The following is a 17,406-nucleotide window of genomic DNA, read 5'->3' on the forward strand; positions in this document are numbered from 1 at the left end:
CTAATTAAGTTTTAAGTTTGGGCCATTTTCTACCTTATTTCCTATTCTTTTTCATTTCTTTGGCAAAATCTCAGACTTCATCATTGTTCATATAACAAAGTTTATCATACTAAACATTTTTTAAAGTGTACAGTTCAGTAGTGTTAACTCTAGTAGTAACTATATTCACACTGATATAAAATAGATTTCCAAAACATTTTCATTTTGTAAAAGTAAAATTCTATACCCATTAAACAACTGCTCTCTTCCTTCTTTCCCCAATCCCAGCCTCTGGAAACACCATTCTACTTAACCACAAATCTTAAATTCTTCAATGGTTCTCCATTTGCTACAGAATAAAGCCCCAGGTTCCTTTACCTAACAAAACTTATAACACATAGGTCTGCTTCTGTATATATGTATAACATCCCTTGCCACAGTGGGAGTACCCACTTTAATCTCTACATTAAACTCTTCATGTTTTCTACAATCTTCCACAAATGTAACCAACAACCCCCGACACACACACATTGTCAACTCATTTCATTTAAAGTCATAAACAGTCTTCTTCATAGGAAGAGAGTTGCCTAAGTATCAGAATGGCAGGTTTCCTCCAAATCAGAAAATGATAATGCTGGCCCACAAAACTACAGAGCTTCCCGCTTCATACAATTTCAGAGTACACCACTGCACTGAAGCCCAGAATTCAGTAATAGTATACCTAACACTCACCGTGCTTGTAACATTTCCTTGTACCAGGCCCTCAACAAAGAGTTGGGCTTTGAACTCTTTGACAAAGCTCAGGAGAGACTCCAGGGAAAGGCCATCCATCAAAGCCCGGTACTTATCAATCATTGACCAACGGGAATATTCCAGGATTAAAAGTCGCACATCTCTGCACAAAGAGCAGAAAAACAAATAGCAACAACCTCTGTTGCAAGAAATGCATCTTAAACGTACAGAAATATTTGGTCAAGTTTTATAGATGATGTGTTTTTTTAAAGAGACAATTTCTATCATAACTTATGATGGGGGGGGGGAATGTCATAATCATCAAAAAGAATTTCAAGTTGCATATACAAAGTTTTTAATGGATTTTACTCACCAGTACAATAATACACTTATCTAGTCTTAGTTGCAGAGTAAAATATTTAACATAAGTAAAGTTGATAGATGATTCAAAGCTTTCCCAGTCATATGCCAATTTAGCATTATTACTATTTTGGTTTGAAGTCTCACTAACATTAATTACTGGAGGCTACTATGATGAGAATCTATAATTGCAGTGACAATATAGTCTAGGTAATGTCTCTAGTCTAGAAGCAGATTAACTTTACCTCCTTATCTACAAACCAACCTAAACCTACACCTAATAAGCTGTTTGAACTTGGCAATTAACTGTGATTCAATTTCTTCACTTGTAATAATGCCTACCATTTATTTGGCATAATCACATGGTGAGAATGAATATATATATATATATAAAAGTTCTTTGAATAGTGCTAGCACATAAATTTTCCATGAATAGTAGGCATATTATTATTCTACTACACTTCAATAAATTTCCAAAGTGACTGGGTTTTACTAAAATAGTAGTTGATAAGACAGGCGCAGTGGCATATGCCTATAATCCCAATAGCTCTGGAGGCTGAGGCAGGAGTGTGGGAGACCAACCTCGCATGTGACTGAGTTACTCTCTGGCTGGGTGTCTGAGGTGTCCACGTAGCAGAAATGCAGCAGGACTTCCCCACCCTTCTTGGGTTCGAGATCGGTGTCTGTGTAGAGATGTGTCTCTCCACTACCCCAGGGACCCAATCATCTCATCTGACCTTGCAACACTGCCCCCCATTGACCTTCATTGGATGGGATTTTCCCCAGAATTTAGAGTTCCCCAATAAAAGCCCACTCCCAAGCATGCTTGCTCTCTCTTACTAGCCTCTCCCATAAAACCTCGCTTCCACCCTGGAGCTTGAGGCTGAGAGCATGAGGAACCATCCCCTGGAGCTTGGTTTAAAGGTAAAATTGTGTGTCTGTGTTTCATTTTGTAACTTCCTGAGAATTTCCCTGCATGACCAAACAATTAACTGTCTACGCTGGCTGCGGACAAAGCAGGAGAATCATGAGTTCAAAGTCAGCCTCAGCAAAAGCAAGGCACTAAGCAACTCAATGAGATCCTGTCTCTAAATAAAATACAAAAAAGGGCTGGGGATGTGGCTCAGTGGTCGAGTGCCCTTGAGTTCAAGCTCCATTACTCAAAGGAAAAAAAAAAAGGAATTGATATAGTAGTATTTTTATAAGTAAAACAAAGTAGTATTCAGGACTTATGGGATACACAGCACTATTACCATTTCAACAGTTGCAGACAACTCTTCTGCCCAAATCAGATTATCAGTTAAACCTAACACTCAACCCCTTCTTCTTTTGTAATTTATGGGCTCATTATAACTATGTCAAAAGCAGGGTTTCCATTTAAAGTTGTGCTGTTTGTTCACCATTTTCAGATGTCCAGCAAGGGAGTCAAGAAGAGGTATGCAAGCTCTTTGCACAAAGGGCTATACCTGCTCAGAGGGGACTTATCTGTTCTTCCCACAAAGGCTCTACCCTGCTGATAGGGTATCCCAAAGAGAGTTTTCTTTCTGATTCACACAAAGGTATCCACATAGGCTATCATTAGCCCTGGACTAAAGTAAGAACAGGCTCTGAGGGAAGGCCCCAGGGACAGCTTTTTATGAGAGGGTTCAAGCATTAGTGTACAGGCTATTCAGTTGCCTTGCTTTCTTCAGGAACCTTAGCTGAATTCTGTATAGTTAAAGTTGCCAGATAAGTGACAAGCAACTTAATTGAGATACTTATCAAACCATATAACACACTAAAATCACCAGTAAACAATTTTGGACTACAAACAAGCCAGCACTTAACTGTTTACTTACAAAGTAAATTGCAAATTATTTAATGATTTGCTTATAAAGATTAGAAAAACATTCTTCTTTATTTTCAGCCTCTAATCAAGTATAATAGGCTGCTTTTAGTTCTGTTCACAGATAGTTACTTAATCTGGATTTAGAGATTTTATGATCTGAAGCCACAGCACAATTCTCACATGTCTGAAAATAAGCATCAAAATTAGCTTCACTCCCTGCAATTCCCTAAGAAAGGTAAATGCTTTTAGGTTCCTAAAATATAAATTGATCCTGTGTATACGCACTTGGCCAGAGTCTCAGGCTTGATGAGAATGTTAAAGTAGGTCTTCTTCAATTGCTCCGTTATCATTGTAAAGACAGCTGGTGTGGAACTGAACTCAGCTAAGTAGTCAATAATGAGCTGAAACAGTAGCTGTAAGGGGGGAAAACAAAAGAAACACTTGATGTGGCAAAGCATGAAAATCTACCAAGTGTTAGGGGGCAAATGTTTTCCTTTGGTTTTTACCAGGGGTTTAGCATAGTACTAGGCATTATAGGGGACATAAAAGAAGTACTAAAAGGCAAGGGGTATAGCTTAGTGGCAGAGTGCTTGCCTAGCACGTGTGAGGCACTGGGTTTGGTCCTTAGTACCACATAAACAAATAAAATAAAGGCATTCTGTACACCTACAACTACAAAAAAAAAAAAATTAAAAAGAAGTACACTAAGGACTCAAGAGAATCTTCAGGGACTCAAATTCTCAATATTTGCCAAATTTGGAGCCACGGTTCTTCCTTTTTCATTATTTTCTCGGGTATTCTCAAACACTTTTTTTCTTTCCAAACACACTTATTTCATTTTATCTAGTATCCCTACCACTCCAAAATGTGACTTTAATTGGATGAACATTATATATTAATTTTAAAAACTGATAATTTTATAATACCCAGAAGGTGAGTCTCAAGGTCTTTTTTATTTGCTTCATTATACAGTTTTCAAGCTGGGGATATAATTCATTGGTAGAGCATCAGCCTAGCAAGTATAGGACCTGGGTTTGATCCCAGCACTACCACCACCAAAAAAAAAGATTTACAGTTTTTTTTTTTAAATTTTTATTGTTGGTTGTTCAAAACATTACATAGTTCTTGATATATCATATTTCACACTTTGATTCAAGTGGGTTATGAACTCCCATTTTTACCCTGTATACAGATTGCAGAATCACATCGGTTACACATCCATTGATTTACATATTGCCATACTAGTGTCTGTTGTATTCTGCTGCCTTTCCTATCCTCTACTATCCCCCCTCCCCTCCCCTCCCCTCTTCTCTCTCTACCCCCTCTACTGTAATTAGATTTACAGTTTTCTTTAGCTAGCTCCTATACTATTCCTACTTACTCCTAGGAATTTTGTTGTTTTTATCAATATCGTAAGTGTAATATTTGTTTCTACCCACTTCTAAGTGGTTTTTGCTACCACAGGAAAAGAGCAACTGATTTTGAAATACTGAACTCATGACTAGCCACACATCACAAATTAGTTTTAATTTTAGTAATTAATGGTAGGAATTCAGTAATAATTTTAGTAGCATCTTAGGTTTTCTAAGAATACAATCAGATCACCTACAAAAAAAAAAAAAAATGTTATTCTTTTCCAAAAAAGTTTCACTTCATTTTATTGTGGTAGTCAGAATCTCAAAAACAATGTTGACTAACAGAGGTGATCATGTATTACTCTGGGCTTGTTTCCTGATTTTAATGTTCAGTGGTTCATCATTTAATGTAACACTTGCTGTTGGTGTGGGAGGGCTGTTAATAGTCTTTATTGAGTTTAAATAATTTCCCTCTATTCCTATTTATTATGAATGCCAATACCAATTCATCAAATTTTTGGCATTTCTCACAATATTTATATAGTGGTTGCTCTTTTTTGATTCATGTTATAATGAGCTATAGCCATCAATTTCTTAATACTGGACAACCCTGGCAGTCCTGGTACTTGGTCATGATGAATTGTTCTTTTTGCTATATTTATTGACTGATTTTGCAATGCTAGGGATGGAATCCAAGGCCTTTTGCATGCTACTCAAGCACTCCACCACTGAGCTAGATTCTCAGTCCTAATTTTCAAAAATTTTAGGAAGTTTGCATCTATATTCTATAGGTAAAATCAGTATTGTGTTTTCTATACATAAATGTTTATGTTCTATATCATTTTTTAATATTAAGGCTAGGTAAACTTTATAAAATGAAAACTATCAAACACTTTTCTATGGTATGTATTTTGAAAAAGCTTTCTAGGTAAATCTAAAACATACTTTCCAAATGAAAACCACTATATACAGCTTAAAATTAGGTAGTAATCTATTTGGATTTTAAGCTGTATTATATTTAGTCCTTTAGAGTGAAAAAAAGTAATATAGTAATATACTTTGTGGTACCTTTTCTTAAGACCAATCTTCGCTCCTAGGTAGGTGAGGTGTAAGGGTATAGAGGGGGGAAAATATACTCTTCTCTTGAGTTTCTGTCAAGAGGGAAACTAATGCTTCCTAGGCACAGATATGCTTTCTTTTTTTAAATATATTTTTTAGATGTTGATGTACCTTTGTTTTATTTTATTTTATTTATTTATATGTGGTGCTGAGGATTGAACCCAGTGCCTCACAGACGCTAGGCAAGCGCTCTGCCCCTGAGCCACAACCCTAGCCCTCACAGATATGCTTTCTGGCAGGTTCTTTTCTGTAGATTTTTTCTTGTATGAACCTATTCCCCAAACTTTATTACAATATATAATGTATCTAAGAAGCCTAGATATAAAATTTGTTGTTGGGTACATTATATTATTTTACCAGGCATTTAATGATTGCCACTCTCTTAGCTAGCGTATCATTTTTTCCTCTGCTAATATTAAGTTTATGTCAAAGCAACACTGAAACACATTCCTTACCAACAGATACACAACCTTTTAGAAAAAAAGACTCATAAATTTAGAATGAAAATGAAACACATATTTGAAACAATAGTAGAGAGTACAAAAAAAGAGGAAGATAGGGCATAAATATTGGAGTTCTACTCCATGTCAGGCAATAAACCAGGTCCTTTAAATCTGCCACTGGAGTACGGTAAAACAGTTCTAAATGCCAATGTTGGCTAACAGCAAAGGTAAGTGAGATCACATCAACAGCCTGGGCTGTATTGTACACACTGCATAATAAGACATATATAATTCTTTGGTTATAGTCATAGTTAGAATACCTGACATCAGCCAAGAAAACTCATGATACAAACATTTCTTTTTACGTGTAGTACTTCATGCACTTGCCTCTATGCTTGATACTACAGAGGGGCAATAAACAAACATTATACTTTAAAGCACTCTATGAAGAAAACAGTACATATACTTACAGGTAGTTTGTGGTTGAATCCTTTTACTCGAATAATTAAACCATGCTCTCCAGCTACCAGTTTATACTCCAGCTGTGCCACATCAGCTTCATAAGCTGGTTCCGCAAGATTATGGGTAAGGATATTGACAAAGATATCAAAGAGGACCACACTGAAAAGTTTACCGAATGCAAACAACATCATTAATTGGCAAGAAAGATATGAATAGATTTGCTTCAAATTAGAATTTTTTTAAAAACTTTTGCTTTCAAAAAGGTATTATTAATTCCTCACTCTGAAATGCAAAACTGAATGCTAATTTGGTTCAAAGGTAAATATAGCTTATTCGGGACTCAGTTTTACAGGCATATTAGTGGTGCTTCCTAGGCTTTTTCATGTCATGTACATGTATAAAATGACATTAGTTACATTGTATAATGAAAGGAAAGGAATAGGCATCAGAAGCTATTGGCCTAAGGCTCATGGCTTCTCTCCAGACTATTTTGGGGGTTGGAGGGTAACTAGAGATTGAAGCCAGGGGTGCTCTACCACTGAACATTATCCCTAGTCCTTTTTATTTTTTGTTTTGAGGAGGATCTTGCTAACTTGCTGAGGCTGGCCTCAAACTTGCCATCCTCCTAACTTGAACTTACCATCCTGTCTCAGTGAGCCACAGCCAAGTGCCACTGTGCCTGGTTACTCTCCAGACTTAAGCTTTCTGATGGACAAATTGAAAATATGAGGGAAGGCAAGTTTTTAGAGTAAACATTATAATAGAGTTTAATACTGCTTGTCATCTTAAGGTTGGATACAGTTAAGTGGCAAAGGAAAAGTTCACTATCAGTTCCTGAGTACTTTCTGTGATTCAGCACATCTTAGGCTCTCTAATTTTCCACAATGTCGCTATCCAAATATTTAGGCAAACTGCTAAGAACAAGTTGTAATTTGATTCCTTGGCAATGTTTAAGTACAGGATCAACAGATCCAACAGTTCTCACTATAGACTAGGAGTTAACCCTAGAGTACAGCGAGAACTGATCATTAAGAACTTTCACAATTGACTGAACTCTGTGACTAGCCTACACCATCAGCATGTTTTACATATGGGTGCTACAGTATGATTTTAATGTTTAGTACCAATACAAATAGCTTGTCTGGTGCATAAGAAAAACGTAAATCAGTAACATAGTTCAAGTACTGTGATAGAAAATGAGAGGATGATTTAAACCAAGACAAAAGTTTTCCAATAATTAAAAAAAAAAATGGGCCTGGGGTTGTGGCTCAGTGGTAGAGCACTTGCCTGGCATGAGTGAGGCCCTGGGTTTAATCCTCAGCACCACATAAAAATAAATAAATAAAATAAAAGATCCACTGACAACTAAAAAATATTTAAAAAAAAATCAGAAAAAGGACAGTTGCTTACTTTGCGGCAGACTTCTGTATCAAAGGTGTAATCAGATGGAAACGTATGTACGCTGAAAAAAAAAAAAAAGACCATAGATAATTTATGGAAGCTCAGAGGCTTCAAATATTTTTTAATTGTGAATAAAGTACAAATACTTAAATCCTCATATTTTAATTTTTTCTACACACAACATTTTTATTTTTAAGGTTTTTTTTTTTTTAAAGATAGTATTTACCATTCCAAATAAAGTGCCCTGTGAGACTTTCTAAGTGAAGATCAGATATATGGATACACACAAAGAGGTATATGAATATTCACACTTTAATAGCTTCAGACAGGGAAAATGTTAGGGTATACATGTCAAGAACATTAAGGGACTAACCCTATGTTTACAGAAAGTTTTGACAGAACCTTTTTCTATGGAAGCTGAATTAAGAACATTTTCTGAAAGTCTTATAAGCCATTCAAGAAAAATTGTGAAGAGGTGGTGAGATAGCTCAGTGGAAGAATGCATGCTTAACAAGCAGAAGGCTGTGGGTTTAATCCCCAGCAGAATGATGAAAGGATGGATAGAGAAAAAGGAAGAATGGAGGGAGGGAGAAAAGAAGAGAGGGAAGATGGATGGATTGATTTATGGAAACACTTTCTCAACAAACTCAAGATTTCTTCACAGAACTAAGGTATAACTATATTTGGATTTGGGACATTAGTTAAATTACATCTAAGGACACTTAGTTTATGATTCCAAGTTGCTTCAGGAAGTTTCAATGCTATGTACCAGGAACAAAACTTAAAAAAGCCACATAGTTTGAGTCATAACCTTAAAAATCAAGAAATTTAGTCTGTTTAACAACTCTACATGATGCTTCCTTTATAATGAAAAGCAAGACAGCAAGAGGCAGATGGGGGAAATTTTTACATCTGTAATGCTGAATTAGGCTACTGTTATATCCAAGAATAATTAAAAAAAATATTTTTAGCTGTAGATGTACACAATACCTTTATTTTGTTCATTTAGTTTTTTTATTGTGGTGCTGGGGATCGAACTCAGTGTCTCACACATGCTAGGCAAGTGTTCTACCACTGAGCCACAACCCCAGCCCTGTAAGAATATTTTTTTTCATATAATCTTATGTTCAAATAATACCAATTCCTTAAGATGGCCAAACATCTGGCCCCACTTTCATTTATCTAAAAGAAAAGTATCTGAAAACAATTGATTTCTAGGCTTGAATTTTTATTTACTGAAAAACAGAATATCTAAGTATTTATGTGATAACATAGGAACACAGTATGAATCTGATAGATAAGCCTAGAAAAGGTCTCCAAAGGTAAAGGGAAAAGGAAGTGGGCAAGACACAGGGGGAAAAAGAATGTTGCTATGAAGAGGAGGAAGATTTGTTTTAATTACCTCACATCTTTTAGGGAGGGTAACATATTACCTTTTGGGATTTTGAATTTGTTGTCTTTCTTATACCACAGGGAACCTTGTGGAGTATTCACAATTTTAACAGGGTATTCTGTTTCAGGGCAATCAAAAGCCTTCAATGTGAAATCCGTGGCTAGCAAAAGAACAGAATAAAAACATTTCATTATTCTAACAGAATTCTCAATCTGTTCTTGGTTTCAAAAGTTTAAATAACCATTTTTGTGTGTGTGTGGCAAAAATAAGCCATATTTAAATACTAGAGTATGCTGTATATAAACTCTGAAAAATCTGTGATTTCCCAAATTTCGATTTCCATGAATTTGGGTTCATTTCCTTTCTCAAAAAAATTCTGAAAGAGGAACTTCTGATTAGGATAGTTGTATAATTCACTTTATGAATGAATACATTCTTGAATGTCTCTTACCAACTTTATGGACATTTGAAAGTCTACAAAATAATTCTACTCAAACAAAGCCAAACTTGTAATTTCAGTTAATAAAAACAAATTATTACATCCAATATAGGTGATAAATAGGTAATTGGAGGAAAAATGAGAATGAAAGAATAAATTGTTATAGTTATTTCTCTTAAAAAAATTTAGTTGTTTAGATAGTTAATGTTCAAGATATGAAACTGAGTTGCCCAAAATCATAAGACTTATAAAAATAAAAGTTAGCCACAAGGGGGCACATGCAGGCCGATACCTAAGTGACTTGGGAGGCTGAGACAGGAGGATCATCAATTTTGAAATCAGCCTCAGCAACTTAGTGAGACCCTCTCATGAAATAAAAAACAAAAAGGGTTGGGGATGTACATCAATTGTAAAATGCCTTTAAATCCAATCCTAGTAAAACACACATACACACACACACACACACACACACACACACACACACACCACATGGCTTTTTTCCTAATTGAGATGAGATGCACATGATAGAAAATTAGCCATTTTAAAGTGAATATTTCAGAGGCATTAATTCACCCACAATATTGCACAACCACTGATCTAGTACCATATAATTTTCCAAATCACCCCAAAAGGAAAGCCTATTATTTTTAAGGGAGTTGCTCCCTATTAACCATTCCCCTCCCCAGATCCTAGCAACCTTTACTATGTTCTGTCTCTGTAGATGTACTTTTTTAGATATTTCAAATAAATGTATTTATATATGGCCTTGTCACTTGGTATGATATTCTCAAGGTTTATCCAGTATTTCCTTTCTATTTATGGCTGAGTAGTATTCTAGAATGTGTATACCACAATTTGTCCAATCATCCATTTGGCTGTTTTTTCTATCTTTTGACTGTCGTTAATAATACTAGTATGATCATGATGTAAGTGTATTTGTTTGAGTGCTTTTTTCAACTCTTTTGAATATATATGTAGTAATGAAATTGCTGGGAAAATAAAGTTTTCTGAATGTATTACATTCACAGACAACTGTAAAACCTTTGACTTAGGATAAGTAGCTTTCAAATTTTCTTACTACAACTCACAGAAATATTTCCAATGCAAGCAAGTTGATAAATACAAAACAAAATTTTTTGAAATAACACCTTTCCTTTATGTAATAAAATATTTTCTATATTCTATTCTAATTGACTTTTTAATGCATCACAGCCCAATTACACTGACATCACAACCCATTAATATTGATTTTACAACATTTTAATGGGTTGTAAACCACAATTTGAAAAACACTAGAAAATATGATAAGATAATGACAATTTCTTCCTTTGAAAAGGTCAGCTATTATGTTCAAGAAAAAGCATAAATGTCAGGAAGCCAAGATTGGGGTTTAAGTCCCAGTTCTTCTATTCACCAACTAAATAGTTTGGGATAAGTCACTTTGTTTTTCTAAATTTGTGTTTTCATTCAGAAAAGAAAAGAATAACGCATAACTGGGATTCTAAAATAGGAATTCATATGGTACTTTGTAAAACATTATGTACTATACAAGTTTTGCTGATTAGTACATGGATAGATTATGTAAAATGACTGCTATCTTACTGACCTATGTACTTGTTTTCAGCTGGAAGATGAAGATCTGGATTTAATTCAAAATTACTCTTCCACAGTTCAGCCCAGGAGTTTTCAACATCTATAGAGAAGAAAGACAAACTGATCCAACAAATAAGGCCATGATCAGAATTCTCTTAACAAACCAATCATTGACTAGCCTCCACAAATTAATTCTGACATATCCAGGCAATCTAGAATTTCACTGCTCAAAGTGTAGTCCCATTAGCACTCTTATCAGCTGGGAAACTGTTAGATACATAAACTCTCAGGTCCTTCGAAGACCCCTTGAATCAATATCTGTATTTTAATAACATCTAAAAGTGACACACTATATTTGAAAAGTACTTTTCTAAAAATGATTTCCAAATACCAAAACAGGATTTTTTTCAATAGCTATTTATTATATAATTATATTTATATAAGCATAGCAGAAAATAATTCCTCCCAAATTAGAGTAAATAATTTTCATTTCAAAGAGAACTTTAAAAAAAATTATACTCGCCCCACCACAAGAACCATCAGATAAGATCATTAAAGCATAAAAATTCCAAAGTAAATCAGATGTATCTAATTGGAAGACAAAATATTTACCTTCTATGCTATACTGAGTCCCAAACCACTTTTCCTTGAGGTTGCATTTTCCCTCATTAGCACCAGAGAGTAGAACAAGATTTGCTTTTTGAGGAACTAGCTGATTAAGGGCTTCGGCAATGACCTAATAACGGTGGAAGGGGGAATGGTGGTGGTAAGGAAAGGGAGACATATACAATAATAATCTTAACTTAATATATTTCTGTTAGGCAAAGTTACATTGTTAGACTCCCCCAAGATCCTAGCATCCTGATGTTTATAAAACTATTTAAAGTGCATGAACACCCATATTTACAAAGCATCATTAATTAATTAATATTTCAAGTATTTTTTTCAGTTTTACTGAGGTATAACTGACAATTATCAAATGTTTCATGATAATAAGTCCCACATATTAACAGCACTAGCAATAAAAACTGCTATTATTTACTATGTTTTTATTATATGCCATTCAGTGCTCAACATACACTATTTCATTTAATCCAAAAAAATACTAATAAGGTATAATCATTTTAAAGAAAATAATACACAGCTTCAGAGATTAAAAACTAAGTAATGCTTAGGTTAAAGATTATGTGATTTACAAAAAAAAAACAAACAAACAAAAAAAAACAGCTAGAAGTGTCAAAAGTAGAATTCTAACCATACTGTACATACCAAAGAATATACTGTTAAAAACTATATACTAAAAAAAAAAAAAAAAAAAAAAAACTATATACTACCCTCATACACAAGACAGTAAAATGATGCCAAAGCAAGGCCTCCTCTAATAATCCTTCATCTGCGATAAGGATTAAATTCAAGATTATGTAGGTTAATTTGGAATTTCAAGTAAAATTTAAACATTTCTTTGAGAAAAAACAACAAATGGTGGTTTGGAAAAAACACTCAGATCACTAGACATAACCAACCTAGAGATAGCAAGAATGTGTAATTGTTACTTCTTCCTTTGCCTTTCCCTATCCTCTTTAAAAGTAAGTTTTGGAATTAACACCCTTTCTAAAATTTCTCAACTTCAGCACTAGTAACATCCTGGGTCAGATAATTCTTTGTTGTAAGTTACTGTCTTCTGCATTTTAGGATGGTTGGCAGCATCTTAGGCTTCCATTTACCAGATTTAGGAACCTCCCTCTCCATGCCCAACCCTTAGTTATCACAACCAAAATATCTCTAGACAGTGACAAATATCCCCTGGGGAAGAAATCATCACTGGTTGGCTACTGTTACTCTGTAAGAACAAAGGTGATTTGTTCCCCAGTAGTAGAGGAATGCCCCTGACCAACTATTCACCTATATGTAATATTATCTGTAAATCATGTTTCTAATTTAGAGAATTTTTAATTTGGGGTGGGGGGGGTTCTGGGGATTGAACCCACAGACATTTAACCACTGGGTCACACCCCCAGCTGTGTGTGTGTGTGTGTGTATACGTGCGTCTACACACACACACACACACACACATATATACTTTTTAAACAGGGTCTCACTAAGTTGCTGAGGCTGGCCTCAAACTTGGAACTTACTACCTGAGCCTCTCAAATCAGTGGGATTATAGGCATATGCCACCATGCCCAGCTAATTTAGAAAATCTTATATTTTTCTTGTAAAAATTTTGTGATCCCCCAAAGTTATTTATTTATCAAAGTCAAAATACTTTTAAATATATGCAAAACTGAGGGTGGCACATGCCTATAATCTTTTTTTCAATAAAGATATCCAACATAAAATGCAATAAAAGAACAAAGGTTTTATCACTTTGGTTCCAGTTCAAAGTCACCTTATTGAACCATACATCATGAAGTCAACAGTTGTACATCTAGGAAATTTACCAACAGAGCTCTCTTTTACTGGTGTGTATATTTTAATCTATCTAGTAGGTATTTTTCCCACTCTTTGGTTGGCTAGAACAGCAATCTGTATCTGGATTTAATTGTCCTGAATTTCCAAAAAAATTAAAAGGTAAGCTAAACAACTTCTTAAGTATGTTTAAGAACTAAATAAAATAATTCTTAACTGCCTTAACTATTTTAGATGTCTTAACAACGTAAAACTTTAAGCTTCTTATATTAAAACATAATCATGTAAAATAATGAGAAATTACTCATACAACTATTGCAATTTCTTCTGCTTAAACAAATAAAAAATCCTGACTAAATATAACCAAGTTTTCTCTTTTCTCAGTTCTTAAGTATACTCTTGGTACTTTTTCACCCTTCTCTTTTCCTAAAAGCAAGTTTTAGAAGTGGAAACCTCCTTACTTCCGGCTTGTATTCAAAAAGAAGCTGATCTCCAGTGAGAAAGTCCTGCAGTGGGTACAGTTGCATGTTTTCACACATGTTTTCCACATACTCAACTGGATCTGTCTGTAAAGAGGCAAAATTATTTCACACCAGAACCTCTCCGCTGTTATCCTTAATTGGCCACAATACTCATATATTTTCTGTTTTCAAAAATGAAATCAAAAGTAGATATAACTGCAGCTTAAGAATCTGATGCTTGCAATTCCACAAAAATATCAGTGGAAGGTACTGCCTTAAGGAGTTTAACCTCACACCCCTCCAAACCCCTTCTGAGTCTGACAGTTCAACTAGATTCTAGTCATGTTACAGTCTCCTCATGAGAGCAATCATAACACTGAATTGTAAATGCTCATCTGTCCAGTGCTCCACATGACTGCAAGGTCAATAAAGACAGTGGACCTACTACTACAGCACTATCACCAAAAAACTATTTGTAAGGATCAAACAAATGAAAACATGAGTATCATTAGATAAAATTATTGAGTAGAGAGTAAAACAGTAGTTACCAGAGGTGGGAAGGGTAGTGGGCAGAAGGGATAGAGAGAGGATGGTTAACAGATACAGGAATACTACTAGATAGGAGCAATAACTTTTAATGCTCTTTAACATAGTAGGACAATTATGGTTGACAGCAGTTAATTGTATATTTCAAAATAGCTAGAGGACAGAATTTTGAATGCTTCCAACATAAACTAATTATAAATGCTTGAAGTGATAGATATGCCCATTAACCTGATGTGATTGTTACACATTGTACTGTGTATTAATATATCACTGTACCACACAAACACATAAATTGTTATGTGTTAAGTAAAAATAAAGTTTTAAAAAAAGTTATATTACTCAGTATTGTACAGTTCTCTGAACCAATGAAATGGAAATAATTTTCCAGAAGAAAGCAATAAATTCAAGTATTTATTAAGCATCCAGATACACAGAATTTTAAAACTGAGGGTGGCACATGCCTATAATCTTAGTGACTTGGGAGGCCAAGACAGGAAGTTTGTAAGTTCTAGGCCAGCCTCAGCAACTTATTAAGATCCTCAGCAACTTAGACTTGTCTCAAAACAAAAAATAAAAAGGACTAGGGATGTAGCTCAATAGTACAGAGACCCTGGGTTCAATTCTCAGTAACAAAGAAACAAAAGGACCTCATAGGTCCTGTAGATAACAAGTGGTTCCATTCCCATGTTTCACATAGGAAATACACTGATTGATTAGGTGACTTGCCAAGCTTACACAAGCCAAGTATAGACTATAATTCTGGCTTCCTAATGTTATCTACATACTATTCCTCAAATACCTTCCTGCCTAGCCCTTTAATTTATTTATATATATACTGCTTCTTATCTAATGGGAGAATGAAAATGAAGGTTACTGCATTCTGGAGCAGTAGTGGCATAGGGTGGAGGCAGGAACAGACAAGCACGTATATATCATTCATACATTTTCATATAAAAATAGGATTTAAAAAAAGTAAGGAAAGTTCACTGTTAGCTTTTTTTTCTCTATTTGAGAAAACATTCCCGTAAAATCAATGTCACTAAAGTATTTGAAATAGCTCTTCCTGTTGTGTTCTCTATTTTTAAAATTATTTTAACTAGCTATTTACTTAAATGTAATTGCTCTCTTGTAGGTTATAGATAAAACTGAGTGATTCCAAGTATTTCCTATGAGAAAACACTAAGGACTCTAGCCAAAAGCAGATATGTCATGCCAAAACAATAGACTACGTGTTAGGGAAAAACCTTTTAAATGGGCTGGAGGTAGAGCATTTGCCTAGTGTGTACCAAGGCTCTGGGTTAGATCCCCAGCACCACAAAAACAAACACACTTAAATGTTATCATTTAATTTTTATTTATTTATTTATGTACTAGGGATTGAACCAGGGTTGCATTGTTACTGAGCTGCATCCCCACCCCCTTTTTTCATTTTTTTATTTTGAGAAAGTCTGCTAAATTGCTGAGGCAGGCCTTGAACTTGCAATCCTTCTGCCTCAGTATCCTGAGTTGCTGGGATTAGTCATGTGCCACAGTGGCTAGCCATTTAATTTTTCTTTAAAATGTAATGCACATAGTACAATATTCAACCTTTTAAAGTGTATAATTTGGTAGCTTTTAGTACAATCATCAAGTTTTGTAATCATCACTTATCAAGTTTCAGAATACTTGCACTCACCCCAAAAGAAAACTTCATACTCATTAGGCAGTCATTCCTAATTACTTACTTCCCTCAGCCCCTGAGACATCAGTCTATATTCTCTATGAATTAATCTATTCTGATTATTTCATATGAATGGACCTATTTAAAACGTGACCTTCTGTATTTGACTTCTTTCATTTAGCAGAGTGTCGTCAAGATTCACCTAAGTTATAACATAAATTATTCTTTTTATGGCCGAATAATATTCCCTAATATACAGAGTCTACTTTTTATTTATCCACTCATCGGTTACAGTTGTTTCCATGTTTTGACTACAATATATAATGCTGCTATGAATATTTGTGCATAAGTTTTTCTTCAGACTTATGTTTTCAATTCTCTTGGGTGCATATCTAGGAATATGGATTCTATCCAGATCACCCTTTCTGTCATTGCTAATCCACCGTGTTTTCCTGAACACTTTCCACGGATCAGTATTGATGCTGGGGCTCCTTGGAAGGCCCAGCCGATGCAGCAAAATTCATATAACTAGTTCATATAACTCATATTTTGTCTGATATTTTGAGACAAGGTCTCACAAGCTACTTAGGGCCTAGCTAAGTTGCTGAGGCTGGTTTTGAATTTGTGATGCTCTGGCCTCAGCCTCCTGAACCACTGGGATTATAGGCAAGTGCTATAATACCCAGCTTGGTTAGTTTGTTTTTGTTTTTGTTTTGTTTTGAGTGAGGGTGGGGAGAGGGGGAAATAGGGGAATGGTAACAGGGGATTGAACTCAGGGCCACTTGACCATTGAGCCACATCCCCAACTCTATTCTGTATTTTCTTTAGAGATAGGGTCTCATTGAATTGCTTAACACCTTCCTTTGCTGAAGCTGGCTTTGAACTTGCAATCCTCCTGAGCTGCTGAGTTGGTTAGGTTTTAATCTAAGATTTTTGGGGGCTTGTGTTTTCAAATCAAGACAAATATTCATTAATACAAATACTCATTATGCCATAGATTGGGGGGAGTGATAAGCTATGGAATGGGGAGATGGCAGAAAAAGACATTATCTTGAAATGCACTTCCAACAAGTAACTGATAAGGCAAAAGAAAATATCATTTACTTAAATAATGCTAAAAAGCCAGTTGCAAAGAAAAGGAATCTGGGTATGACAGAGTTGTCCACAATTCTCATTTCCACTCTTTTCCCTGCCACAGTTCTGGTCCACATACTGCCATCATAGCT

The 17,406-nt window shown here is 35.0% G+C and overlaps 1 protein-coding gene across 2 annotated transcripts in view; it reads right to left on the minus strand.

Annotated features, from left to right (window-relative positions):
• The window catches only part of Nrdc (nardilysin convertase), an 85,487-nt gene that overhangs the window by 7,593 nt on the left and 60,488 nt on the right, over window positions 1-17,406 (minus strand). For both annotated transcript variants that reach the window (XM_026381752.2, XM_026381745.2), the window contains 8 exons: window positions 13,975-14,079; window positions 11,717-11,840; window positions 11,118-11,204; window positions 9,113-9,232; window positions 7,689-7,740; window positions 6,287-6,437; window positions 3,185-3,312; window positions 712-874 (listed from right to left, as the gene is read on the minus strand). In XM_026381752.2, the coding sequence (XP_026237537.1) occupies window positions 712-874; window positions 3,185-3,312; window positions 6,287-6,437; window positions 7,689-7,740; window positions 9,113-9,232; window positions 11,118-11,204; window positions 11,717-11,840; window positions 13,975-14,079 (930 nt within the window). The remainder of the gene's footprint in view (window positions 1-711; window positions 875-3,184; window positions 3,313-6,286; window positions 6,438-7,688; window positions 7,741-9,112; window positions 9,233-11,117; window positions 11,205-11,716; window positions 11,841-13,974; window positions 14,080-17,406) is intronic.

Source organism: Urocitellus parryii, chromosome 11 (assembly GCF_045843805.1).
Source record: "Urocitellus parryii isolate mUroPar1 chromosome 11, mUroPar1.hap1, whole genome shotgun sequence".
In the NCBI taxonomy this organism is placed as follows: Eukaryota; Metazoa; Chordata; class Mammalia; order Rodentia; family Sciuridae; genus Urocitellus; species Urocitellus parryii.